The sequence below is a fragment of the Stylophora pistillata genome, chromosome 6 (assembly GCF_964205215.1).
Source record: "Stylophora pistillata chromosome 6, jaStyPist1.2, whole genome shotgun sequence".
Taxonomy (NCBI): domain Eukaryota; kingdom Metazoa; phylum Cnidaria; class Anthozoa; order Scleractinia; family Pocilloporidae; genus Stylophora; species Stylophora pistillata.
The window spans coordinates 9101970-9115423 of record NC_142524.1 but is presented as its reverse complement, the minus strand read 5'-3'; the positions used below and the strand labels follow the sequence as shown (position 1 = coordinate 9115423).

Below are 13454 nucleotides of genomic sequence, written 5' to 3'. Positions count from 1 at the left end.
CGCGCACCGCGGGAAAAACCGGGAAAAGGCGGGAAACACTCGTGCTTCGCAGGCAACTTGCTTGCGCTGATTTTCTGGCGCAGTTGCTTTCTTTTATTTTAGCATAATTATGCGAACAAATCGCTTTTTATGTTTCGAGAAAAAGCCAGAGCAGGTCAAAAAGAAGGCGGGAGAAGAACTTCAGAAATACCAGAAGATGGGAGGTCAAATTTCAACCAGATATTGCCAGATCAAGAGCTTTGAAGCTGATTCAGAGATCGCGAAATGCAAGCATCCACGAACTGAAAAGATAACAAGTGCAAAGCCCGAGGCTGTGGTGCTCAAGCGAAGAAGGGCTTTCAGTGAATGTGAGAATTCATCAGCTGAGAAGCAGCGTTTGTGCAAGAAACTGAAGGTTAAACAGCTTTACACAGAATATTGCGGACGGAATTCATTTATGGCAGCCTTTTTCAGACTACTAGGTGAGTTGTTAAAGGTCAAGTTCAGTGCATAAAAATGCTACTTTTTGTTTCTTTTGCCTGCATTTTCTAACAGTCATCTTCAAATACATTCCTTAACCATTTTGTATATTCAAATGGGCGACAAAGGCAAGACATCTTTTTGATTTTTTCGTCAATAATACAGATGATGATGTCATTCAAGATTTTTTATGGATGGACAGTTGCGCAATAATATCAGACAAGGTAAAAAGTGGCAGAGAAAACTTTTTATTGTGACAAAAACTTCAAATTCTGAAATTATCTTCAACTTTCCTTCTCCAGTATCTTCTGGCAATGGTTTACACCTACTTCAGGAGAGCAGAACTTGCTCGTCGAGAATTTAACAGAATGAATTTCTTCATAGCTCTGTAAGTACATCGTCATTCAAAATCTTAGTTAGTTATTTGCGTTGCCTTTCTACCACACGCTTTTAAATAAAGCCTTTTATTGCATAGATACTTAGCAAATGATATGGAAGAGGACGAAGAGGAAGAAAAGTACGACATATTCCCGTGGGCTCTGGGAAAAAACTGGCGAGATATGTACCCTAGCTTCCTTCAAAAGAGGGATATGTTTTGGAAAAAGATTGGATATCGTGCTCTAGTCAGTAGATTAACCTGTGATGAGGTAAATTGCATCGTAAAGAGCATAAAAAGACCGTCGCATAAATACAAACTGAATTTGCCATTAAATTTTATTTTAAAAAATAACTGTATGTTCGAGGCTAATATTTCTGAGGCGTACTCATTACGGAAGTTCCCCTCCTCACAAAGGCCTTTGTCAGGACAAAAGCAGCTAGCCCTACCCACCCTCCCTCAGCACATTTAATGGTACACGGCGATACTCTTTGTCAAAAGAGCTAGAGCGACACGATGACTCGTGTAACCATTTTTCCACCACCTATTTACTGAATTTAAATAGAGAAGGTAAATAGACCTTACACACGCTGTTTGATTTCAGAACTCAACATCACCGTACCCGTCCAATACCTGAATTACCCGGGCTAAGAGGATTAAGTTTCTGGTATAGGGTTTCATGGGGCGAATGCACTCTCTTTGCCTGGCCTTGTCTCGCGGACTAAGTCCGGTTTGAGATCTCAGCTAAATAGTTTCGCATTCACGGTTGCTAAAGACAATCTAGAAGACGAACTGTTAAGGAAAACTTTTTTTTAAGGATTATCACGTCAAATAAAGCGCTTCCGAGCCTTTTCCGTACTACTGCAATCTTGATTTATCCAATTTCCTTAGTTTATTTGTATTGTATCATATCTTGCTTTGGTAAAAACCCACACGAAATAGAAAATAATACTATTTTTTTCCCCCTTGAGATCATGTCCATAGTGTCTGATCACCCTATTTGGCAACGTAAAAGACGAAATCATCATGGTGGAGCATGGAGAGATTACATGAAGGACGCAAGTAACGAGTGTAAAAGTCCGAGGGGTCCTGGAACTGCTCCTTTTCAATGTTCTAAATGCCATGACCCAAGCAGGGGAAATTCACCCATGATGACTTCTGACTATTACAGTTGTTCGTCGCAATCTTCACCGGAAGACGAGACTTCGAATTCAAGTTTCGACATGCAAGGTACCTCTCATTTGGCGAGTCATCAGTCATGCTCTATTTACAGTCTCTATCTCTAGTGTTTCATAGCATACACTCAGTGGAAATTATTTTCTATGGTGCCAATCAATTATTTCTAAAAATGTCTTAAGAATGAAGTAATATTGAACATTTTCAAGAATACAGTTCGGGGAGGGATGGGGGTATTCTGTAAATTTGCAAAAGTGTTCGAAGAACGCTGTCAGGGCGTGAAACGGGGTTTTATTTGACCCCAACGAGTACCATAATTTCTGTGATGACTTCAATGCTCCAAATAACCACAAAACCCGGAATCCATCCCAGTTTTGACTGGTCCTCGCTTTTCCCTACTCTTTTGGTCATAGCAATTTTTTGCAAATCTCATGTTGGGCTATTTTTCGCAGATTTGAAGAGTGTACTACAAAAGGGCAACAGCAAAAGGCGCTGTTGTGAAGAACGAAATAAATGTGGCAAGGCAACTGCTGGATACGAGTTGCAGTAAAGGCCTTGGACTGTCCCATTTCTTTTGAGCTGGTTTTATCTCATCCGTGCAGAGTTGTTGCACTGGCTGGCATTTGTGTCAATTAATTGCTATGTATGGTACATTCCAAAGTGGGAAAACAAACAAGTCGGCCGTGCGACCTTTTTCCCAAAGCAAAATGCCGAGGCCTGGTTGCGAATTTTCAATTCATAAGAAATAATGCATCGTAATGGGGAACGTGATTTGAAATATTACGCTACGCGCTAAATATCATATAGTGAAATTGGTTTTTCATACTGAGACAAACCATGCAGGAATGTGTAAATAAAAAAATAAATCGGAATTTTTGTATAGGGAAAATGGTTATGCCAATTCATACAATTTGTATGCCTTTCATATTTTACACATAATTGTCTCTGACTACTTACTGATATACTTTTAAATATTACAATTCATACTGTCAACATAACATGGGTGTGCATTCTGTCTTGTTGATACTGTTTTCTATTCATTCGCTTTTTCTTGTTGTATACCAGCTTGTCACAGTTCATTTTTATTTATGTATTCTGACACTAATAAAAATTAGAACATAGCTAGCAGAGTCACGCAATCAAATTCATTATACGTAAGCGTGCTCAAAATCCCGATAGCTAGTGCACGCTGATAGCGTCAGCAAATCCGACTTCGCCAGAAATTTTTTTTTTTCGCGCGAGCGGCCATTGTTAGCGCGGGGAAAAATAATATATTTCGCGACAATAATGGATACAAACAGAAACTCGGCCTACTAGTCCGAAAACGAAGACAATGTTTCGACCTTTTCCCTTGGGCTGGAGTTCTTAAATGAGGCAGAAAAAGAGAAAAACAAAGGAAAAGGAGACTCGGCATCAGCGCCGTCACGATTCGCTTCAACTGATATTGTTGTAGAGTTGCCCTCGGCTATCGCCTCGGGCAACTCTTACGCTTCTTTCGTGCTCTCCAAACTTCCCGCGTGCTCCATAACTCGATAGCGCACGCTAAAGCATGAACCAATTGTTAATAATAGGTTGGTGGTTTCATCCATACGATAAGGAGGCATTGGGTTTGTTTTTTTTCGGTTTTGCTCGTGAGATCGGTTTTAAGTTTCTGCACTTAAAATCTACGGTTTTGGTTTCCCCCGCGGTTTCAAGCTTTCTTTTTTGCAGTTTAAGGTTCTTGGTAATTATGGATAAAAGAGGCGTTTTACTGGTCTTTGTCATTCCTAAGTCTTTGGTTTGGATCTCAATCTTCGGGGATTTCATTCTTGCTTTTTTTGTTTTGTTCTGTTTTTTTCTCTTTTTTGTTTCATTTTGATTTATTTTTTAAGAGCGTTTTACTAAGTTAAATTTGGTTTCTTATGGGCCGCAATGCCTCCCTGCACGAGATGATAAACAAATTCTATAAACTTTTTTCATTTCCTCGATTTCTTACAAAAGTAATGTCTACTTTTGATATTACTGGTGACGATTTTGAACAGGCAGTGTTTTTTAGTCCTTGTAGTTGTTTGCACCCTGTTTCCGATTTTCATTTCGTAGGGGTGAATAAACTAAAACGCAAGAGAAGTGTAAATGTGCATCTTTTTATTTTTTAACCGTTAGTTTTACAAACTTACTTGTTAACGTTTGCCTGGCCTGTTTCACTTGATCGACTGCGTTACAGTTTGTGTAACACCACTTTGACACCCCTTTCGTGACAGACGCTGGAGTTCGCTTTAACCAGCGGTTAACCCCATGGACTAAGTTGTAATGGTCGTAGAGGGGCAACATCCCCTCGAGGCTTTTAATTTTGAAATTTATCTGTAAAATCTGTCTCTCAGACATTACGACGATCGAGGACAGCGATGTAGGTTTATCCGTCATGATCTTCAGATGATTTTTAAATGTGACAAGAAGTTTCATTCAAGAAATGAGCCTGCTTGACTTACCCAGCTGGTTAATCGTTGCGGCATTCTTTGTTGTTACTTGTGTTTCCAGAGGGACGATTTTTGATATGAGACCATCAGTGGAAAAGTATCTTCCAAATTACGATTTCTATCATAATCTCTCCAGGATGAACCAATGCCTTCATCATGTTTCCTCGCAATATTCTGAATTTTTGGACGTACAGATGCGCTACCGTTCACGTATGGGACTTACTCAGTACGTTCTTCGAGTATCGAACTTCTCTCTTGATTCTGTTACTGAGAACAATTCAGACAACAGATCCAGAATATTTTTTTCCTATGGCGAACACGCCGCCGAATTCTTCCCCGTTCAAAGTATGTTCCACTTGATAGAAAATATAACTCAGGGTTATGACTTACCTCAAGAGACCTACGGAGGAAAGTTTACCCGATATTTGCTTAATAATTTTGATCTTTACATCTTGACCATCGTGAATCCAGATGGTCGGACAATCGTCGAGAAAACTAGAAACTATTGTCATATGGGTACAGCAAAAAACGCTGATCTGAACAGCGATCTGGCGGCGAATCTTAGACGAACCAGTAGAGGAACAGATAGAGTTATAGCAGGTTTGTTTACTGTTTTTTCTAACTTGTGCTGCCCAGTTGATTTTATTGTGTGTGTTTGTGTGTTTTAAACCTAGTCAGGTCATTAATTTTGAATGAGAGTATTATATAAGATCAAAATTTATTCTCCACACGAAAGGGTATATGTTTTTTTGTTTAGTTATGTTATTCATTTGTACAAGGTGCCATCTGATGTAGTATACTCGACAAAAATTATGCGTGTACACTTTAAAAATGAAAATTTTAAGAGCAGTGTCTCTCTTAGGAGAAAATGCGGTCAATGATGAAGTACCAGTAGATGTCAAATGGATAAATAATTTTTGGTATTTTCTGATAAACATACACAGGTATGCAATGTGTGGAGAGTTGTCAAAAAGGTGTTTTGTCTACATTCAAGGACACAAGCTAATTCTCAATAAATTTTTTGATCCTCAGCAGAACCAGAATGTAGAGTTTTTAGAGAGTTGATGTCTAGACACAGTTTTGATGCTTTCTTCTCATTCCATTCAGGAAGTAGACAAATACTTTATCCATTATCAGGTAGGTCTTCAACTTTAACTGCTACTTCTGGCTCACCTCTTTCCCTAAGACTCAGGGTGTAAAGTATTTTATGAGAAAATTTATTACCTGATGAGGAAATTCTGTGTTAAACTGCATGTGTCAACACTGATATCACAATAATTGCGAAGTGATGAGTGTGATATTGGTTTTCAAATGTAATTTAATGTGGAATTCAGGAGTCAGGTAACTACTTTTTTGCAGTTATGGTGTTACAATTTTGATGATAGTTATGTACACGTGAAACAATATCACTTAGCCTCACTTTCAACTCGCAATTCCATGCTAAATACCTCGCTTTGCTAGCCAATTAGAAAGCAAGATTTAATTCAGTTATACAATTCTACTTAGGAGTGCAAGTAACATGCCTGAATTTTGTGCGTAAGTGGTAGGGATGTAGGTCAAGTATCACTCAACACTTAACTCCAAGGTCTGATTGTTAATTTTTTTCACTCAAGCTTTTTCACATTTCCTTGTAAATTAGTTAAAAGAATTTGATATTAGATCAAGAGAACAACTTTTAACTGATAAGTCTGAGTTCTCATTACCTGTTTTCTGAATAACATGTGGATATTATAAAGAGAAATTACATGTTAATCACTTCTGGGAGTTAAAGGGTTCAATTCTGATTGTCACTGTATTTTATTTACCAATGAAAGTGAATCTTTCTCAACAGAAAAAAATTCCAAAGGTTCTGGTGTAGATGTCTTCTACTTAGCATCTCTCATGTCCTCCTCTTTAAAATCAAGCTTCACACTTGTCCCTGTAAATACCTCTTTATTTGATGCAGGCATTTTTACATACGCAAACCAAGAGAAACAGGTGAAAAATAATTAATTTTTTCATATCAAGTATATTGACTCTGTTGAAAACTTTGGTCTTTTGTTTATAGTGTATAGAATAAGTTATCAAGACTTAAATAAATTTTTTGAGTCAGATTTCTTTGCAGTATAAGAAATGTCACAACTCTGTGTGACATGTTGAAAGCATAAGACCTATGAGAAAGTATATCTCTTGCTGTTAAGTAGTTTTTGGGTAATTCTGGAATAAAAGAAGGGTGAGAGATCACTAGAAAAAAATTGCAAAGAAACAGATAATGGTTATTATTAAGAAATGAAGTAACAAGAAATGTTTTCCACATCTGTTTAAGAGATAGGAAATTTGAATTGATAGGACCATAACATATTTAAAATGTTTTCTTATTAGATATCACTTACATACAAAATTTCTTTGTGGGGAGAGAAAGACGCAAAATCTGATTTTCCTGACAAAAACTGCTTTAGTACATTCAATCCACCAAGTGAGGATTTGGAGGTAAGTTAAGATGCTTAATTTATTATTATTATTATTATTATTATTATTTTCTTTTAGATTTTGAATCTCAATAGCAAGGCTGTATTATATATGATGTAATTTCAGTGATCTCTTTACCCTCAATGCAGGCTGAATTAAAGCTTATCCACCCACTTTATCCAACAATCTTTAATTTTATACAAAACTGGAAAAAAACACAGATTTTGATAATGGCTAGACAACAGGCAAGTGACAAGGTAAGGATATCTAAAGAAGAATTTATTTTTTCCAATAGGGCAGGTTAATGAATTTGTCAATCTGATTAGTTCTCAAGAGGGTGTGCATTGTCCTATCTCTATGCTCCTTCATTGTAACACTTTATTTTTGATTTAGCATCCATGAGTTTGCAAAAAAATAAAAAAATTTAATTTTGGTACGAATCCTAATTTGGCTGCATATTTTTATTAGACACCAAAGTTTAAAATCACATTCAAGTAAAAGTATCCCTCTCTGAAACATTCAGTTTGTCAAATTTTACAGCAATTGCTAGATAACTAACCACTGAGCTAACCGCCTCCCGGTTAGCTCAATGGATAGAACGCTGGGCTGTTGTGCAGGAGGTTGAGGGTTCAAGTCCCGGCCAGACCAACACTCAAGGTCTTAAAATAATTGAGAAGAATATGCTACCTTTCTATAACATCAAAGAAATGGTTAGATATTCTTGTCTTCTCAGATAGGGACGAATAAATGGAGGTCCTGTCTCCTGCAGGGTTAAGGGTAGGAGATGCTAATTTCCTACACATGAGATTACTGTGTGGTGGATGTCCTCCCCTGGGGTGGGATGGGTGGATTTACTGGGCCCGCGGTAATTGGTGCAAGCTGTCGCGGTGTCCCTGCCTGTCAGCGAAGTTAAATAAATAAAAAAAAAGATGTGAATTGTGCACGAAGAAAGGGTCACCGATTAAAAAGTTATGAGAGAGAAGGAGAGAGATAGAGAGAGAGGAGGAGGGAAAAAAGTATAGAGGTCACTCCAGCTCAGGCATGGTCCATAAAGTCACAGTTTTTGTCTGTATGGACCTTCCAGTCAGCAAATAACATAGAAATATATCTTTTAAACTACCTTGTGGATAGAACCATAAAGCAAAGGCTTACCCTTAAAACAAATTTATCTGTATGGAACTCCCAGTCAGCAAATAACAGAAATATATTTTATCTGAAGAAATGCTGTTTGTCATGTGTTTATTATGTATTGAGGAGTATTATTATTATTCTCTGGAAAGGGAAAAATAAACCAGGCCGGCAAATGAAACTTATAACATGACCTTTCAGTAAATCCTGCTAATTTATTGAAGTTGGGATTCTAAATCAAACAGCTTCATCATATAATAATAACAATAGTTAATTTTTTCTGACAAATTTCAAGTAAAAAGAGTAAAATGGTGGGGAAAAACTTGAAAAAGATCAAAGCAAACCTCTACACATGTATCCCGCATTGACTTTAATGTAAATGGTTTATTGTTCTAATGGTATAATCATTATGCTGATAGCACTGTTTTATTTTCATTTCTCTGTTTCTTGTTAGAGTTCTAAAACAAGAGGAGTACCATTTAGTGTTAGTTTTTTTATTTTCCTCTTGGGAGGCACTTGTGTTCTCTTGCTTTGTAATGTCCGAGTACCTTTCTCATGGAAAATATACTACAGACGACAAAGACGTATTGTCAGTTTAAGATCTTTAGGAACACTCTTTGCTGTTATTTGTCCATTAACATAAAAGCAGTTTTACAACAACAAAATAGCGCTGAATTAATTTTTTATGTAAAAATATTTTGTGGTACAATATTTTCCTTAGTTGAAAAATTTCCAACAAGTTTCATTTTGATTTCTTTTTCATTTTATTTTAAACAATGTTTCAATGTATTTTAGATTGAAACAAAGGGAAAGAAAAATTTCCCCAGTTTGACATTTTTCAAACAAAGAGAAATTTGAACCACAAAATATAAATATTGGGTCAGAAGTAAGTGATTCTTCAACCTAAAAATGTACAACTTTTGACATGGCTAATGTCTTCTGATGAAGAGAAACAAAACAATCCAAATATTTATACCAAAGGGCAATTTTGTGAAAAAATACACAAACATTTTTCTTGAAGCAAAATACAATTCATTTAGTAGTTTTATTGTAGCTTTTATTTAATAAGATAAATTTTAATGTCATGGCAAGTTGTGAGAGTTACATGTCTTGCCTAAGAAGACACACAGAAAAAAAACCCAAGACCATGGTGCAAACTGGGACTTCTCAATGCAGAATTTGGTATGGCTACCATAAGGCTGTTTTTCCTCCCACTTTTTGTCAACAGGATCGATTTGCAAAATCCTTTTTAAACTTGATACTTTCAAGTGATTAGATAAAAGATGGTACTAATAAATCATATTTTACAAAATTTAAAAAATGGTTGTAAAAAGTTTAGATTACAAGTGAATATGATACACAGTTTTTAAGCGTCTTTGTCTGTAATTTCATAAAGATTTGTGTTATTTTATTTTTCTCTTTACTGAGTCAAGATTTATGGGGTCTGTAATGTGTAAGAAACAAATGGTAAAAGTTATATGAAGTCCTGTTTTCAATACCTTGGGATTAAACATGAGATGTTTGAATGACTGTAAATTTTGAAGTCTTGCAAATTTGTGAAACAGGCAAAAAATATTTATTTAATGTAATTTACTATTTTAATTTGTCCCAACCAGAATTAGGATTTTGGAAACAAATAATTTTTTAAAGATAATTTAATTTAATTTTGAACTGTGTAAGGATTTGAAAGGTATATAACATTGTAACACTAGAAGAATCCCAGCTGAAATAAATTTCTTAATTTTGTGGTTGAATTTATTGAAAATAAAATATTTGTTTGAAAGCTCAGTCTTGTAGCACTGACTTTTATAAGAATTTTTATTATTACTATTACAAGAATGGTTTATCTTCAGATCTTTATGAAGAAAGATGGGTGTAAAAAACATTTTTACAGAATTCTTACTCAATGCTATTGCTGATGGGATAAAACACAAAGAGAAATTTAGGCTTTGAGTTTCAGCATTTGCTGAGACTTTCAAAATACCACTCTCAGAAAACAGAATTGTTCCACTTAGAACTAGAAATTAAGTGTATAGTTTTACAGCTTTTTATGCTCTACAGTTCACATGATATCAGGTTAGATGTCCTAAGGCTCATTCCTTGCCAATGTAACTCTTGTTCACCCACACAAAAGCTATTTTCTCTTACTTCTCTTGTTAAAAGAACTTTACCAAAACCATTAAGATCATGGTAATAAGATTAAGATTTTTTATCATGCAGTTTCTCTTTGGTTTTCAGAATTTTCACTGGTTTACCTCCGTAGGCTTGCTTTCAGACACAACTGTTAAACACCTAGCAGTGAAAAGAGTTCTGATCATGAATTTCCTTGTATTTTAAATTCTTAACTGTCAGTTTGCCCCTTCCAAGTAATGAGACAGTGCAAATAACAATAAGAGGATTTTATTAACATTTGCAATTTAAATATAGATTGAGTGACTCAACATGTATTATTTCAAAGGAAATTTGCAACAATTTTTACCAGCTCCCACATGTATAACAAAAATAGAAGGTGCCTCAAAAAAGGTCATGCTGCATTTATCTATTCCTTTGATATTTTTGTTTTTGTAAAGGATTTTAACTTGTTTCAAAGAGTAGTGTAAATGAGCCAGATATCAAAGAATGTGTAAGCTGGCAGTTAATGACATCAGGGCTCAGTTGACTATTTTTGCAAATTATATTGATTTTCAAAAGTTATTAAGTTACAGAAGTTACAGAAGTCATGTGAATTATTTCACTCTTCAACATTTCTTCTTTTAGCTCTGCTTTTCATGATTATTGGCCTTCTGCATGCAGGTTGGACTCGCCTGTCTGCTGAAGTCCTTTTCTAAAAAAAAATGTAAAGGAAAAAAGTTCAGTTCTGATGTGTGCATAAAAAGGTGATGGAAGATATATTAAGCATTGTTTTAAGTCCTATTACAAAGGTTTTAAAAAGATTGAATAGGCAGGACAAAAATTAAAAGTTGTTTTTACTGAGATCAATTTTATCATGCTTTTCATTTCAAACAAAACGAGCAACCTTTTTTTTTCATTCCTCTCCACCCCTCGACAATTAGATATTATTGACATTCCTTTGACAAATAGATATTGTGGAATATAATAAACTAAAATTTCCCTTTTACCTTCACATTCTTATGGGGAACAAACCACTAATTTAGATTGTCAGCAAGGTGGATGGGAAAACTAATAACAGTTGAAATAACCTAGAGGATTCTTGAACACTAGATTTCACATATTTTCTGTATACAATCAAAGGTTGATGGCATTTGAATAATGCAGATCAGATGAACATAGACTGCTCATGTTTTCTAGAACATTTTTGCTATTGAGACATGCCTCATCAGGAGCCGGTTGTTTATTCATAAAATTATGTTAAGGATATATCTATTTGTAGCATTAGCTCATTCTGTGACAACAAAGTTTCAAAACAACAAGTTATATCTGATAATCATGATTTTTGATGGGAAGGGGTGTACCATTAGCATTTCTTTGTTATATTTTATCCTAGCTAGTGACAAGTAAAGTCTATATTTTTGCTCTAACAGTTAACTTACTATTTTCTTCCTCTTCTGTGATTTTGGGTCTTGGTTAAGTGCTGTGGTGTCTCTTTCTTGTTCGATTTTTTGAGTTGTTTGAAAATGTTTGACCTCTCCTGTTACTGTAACTTTATCTGAAAGGGGACAAGTATCAGTTTTTACAATCAGTTTTGCAATCCATACAAAAACCTTCGATTACCTGCAGCAATTTTCAACTAAAAGGGGTCGGATTGAAATGATGCTAAAACACTCAATTGAAATACATACTATTGAGCAAAAACTTGTTGTGGATAGAGTGCCAAAAGAATCAAGAAACAATCTCCTGGCAGCGTGGGGAAAAAGCTTGAAAATGCCTTACATATTGCAAAAAGTGATAAGAAAAGGTTGACAATTCACATTCATAATATTATCACAAAAGGGACCTTTGGCTATCTTTCATTAGTATATATTGGCTGGTCAAACTCCGAATATCCTTTGCTATTTACCTCCGAGCAACTCGGGAAAAAATGGCGTCCCGGTTTGCATCCGAGACAAGCGAAGAAATCACTCAAATCAATTTTTGGTGGTGTATATTATCTTACTGTTTTAGTATATACTAAAACAACTATTCACCTCACATCGGTGGTTTGCGGTGGATATTTACCTCGCCGCTTCGCGGCTTGGTAAATATCCACCACTAATCACCTCCACTTCGGTGAATAGTTGTTAATTATCCCCCCCGCTGTCTAGGTGTATGCTAAGGAAAAGTGGGGACTAAAGAGTTGCTCTACGTACTCTTGGCAATTATTTCATTAAAGAAAAAGTTCCTTTTAAAGACCTTTATTACGTTTACTATTGGGTAGATATCAAAGTAATTCATTCCTATCTGTTCGCATACATTTCCCTCTAATACGTCTTTCCACAGAATAAAAAATGTAATATAGGCGAAATGGGTGCAATGAGTCAACTTATCAGTGTTTGCTCAAATTTCAAGTTGGCGAATTCCAGTTCTGCACACTGTTTTTCAAATCGTTATTTCAGATGACATATTAGAAGAACCTCGATCTGTAGATAAAAAAATCCAGATGCAGATGGCAAAATTGCGGGAAAATGCCATGATGTAATCACTCACACGTCATAATTGCGAGCTTTTGTTTACCTTCTGTTTTCTTCTCGTCCTCCATGATTATTTCGTCCAAAATAGACAGAAGTTCTTCGTCGGACCCTGTATCGTCGACCATGTCAGGTAAACTATTCACATCCTCCAACAAAAAGAGTTCCGGTACGGAAAAATCCCGGTTGTCACTGAAGTCTTGTGAGAGTACCTCTCCAGGCCATTTGTCAGCCTCAGGGGAGGTCAGTGAGGGAATAGTTGAGTCTTCGTAAAAACTTTGTGGTTTAGTGAAAAAAAAAGCATCGTTAGAAATATATCATGAGAATAAGACAGCATTTGACTAAAATGAAAGGCATTCGAGTGCACGACAGGAGAAATGTTAAAAATTGTGAGGGATTTCTCTTGCCACTCATGCGAGAATTTCAAAACTTTGTTGGGAAGGAGAACGGAACCAACCACAAGAATCTAACAAACCAAACGCGAAACTTTACCTATTCACGTCCTCGCTATAGAGATATTTCCTGATAAGTTCGTCAATGTAATCATCCTCAACTCTCTGATCTTTAGCGGGAATATTTTCGACACCAGAATTCCTTGCCATATTTGAATCCAAATTTGTAAGGTTTAATTCGCGCCAAACTAACCTGCTGCCACGACAGCCGTGACGTCAAGGCAGGAGGCGGGGCCGCGCTTTTTGAAATGAGCAACGTCATTTAACGGTGAGCATGTAAAAACCGCATGGCACACCTTTCCCGAAGAATATTTCAAAACAAGTTTACTCGACC

The 13454-nt window shown here is 36.0% G+C and overlaps 3 protein-coding genes across 6 annotated transcripts; 2 read left to right on the top strand and 1 right to left on the bottom strand.

The window, feature by feature from the left end:
* The first annotated feature begins 13 nt into the window (after nucleotides 1-13).
* LOC111327948 (uncharacterized) lies at nucleotides 14-3136 on the top strand. Its single transcript, XM_022932274.2, has 6 exons — nucleotides 14-461; nucleotides 625-683; nucleotides 762-847; nucleotides 935-1106; nucleotides 1807-2065; nucleotides 2464-3136. Exons 1-6 carry the CDS (start codon nucleotides 110-112, stop codon nucleotides 2559-2561), a joined length of 1026 nt encoding a protein of 341 aa, XP_022788009.2. The 5' UTR covers nucleotides 14-109; the 3' UTR covers nucleotides 2562-3136.
* Nucleotides 3137-4187: 1051 nt separating this feature from the next.
* On the top strand, nucleotides 4188-9831 carry LOC111327949 (uncharacterized). Of its 4 annotated transcripts, none has more exons than XM_088762386.1 (6): nucleotides 4198-5067; nucleotides 5575-5604; nucleotides 6299-6444; nucleotides 6829-6936; nucleotides 7065-7172; nucleotides 8498-9831. In XM_088762386.1, exons 1-6 carry the CDS (start codon nucleotides 4461-4463, stop codon nucleotides 8684-8686), a joined length of 1188 nt encoding a protein of 395 aa, XP_088618512.1. In that variant the 5' UTR covers nucleotides 4198-4460; the 3' UTR covers nucleotides 8687-9831. The 4 variants fall into 4 exon arrangements, with proteins under 4 accessions (XP_022788014.2, XP_088618512.1, XP_022788010.2 ...); XM_022932275.2 differs by having other exon boundaries at nucleotides 4201-5067; nucleotides 5500-5604; XM_022932276.2 differs by having other exon boundaries at nucleotides 4212-5067; nucleotides 5503-5604.
* A 596-nt stretch (nucleotides 9832-10427) lies between these two features.
* Nucleotides 10428-13292, bottom strand: LOC111327953 (uncharacterized). The gene is made up of 4 exons (XM_022932283.2): nucleotides 13161-13292; nucleotides 12715-12944; nucleotides 11595-11710; nucleotides 10428-10867 (listed from the first exon to the last, which is right to left on the bottom strand). Exons 1-4 carry the CDS (start codon nucleotides 13268-13270, stop codon nucleotides 10775-10777), a joined length of 549 nt encoding a protein of 182 aa, XP_022788018.2. The 5' UTR covers nucleotides 13271-13292; the 3' UTR covers nucleotides 10428-10774.
* Between the last annotated feature and the right edge of the window lie 162 nt (nucleotides 13293-13454).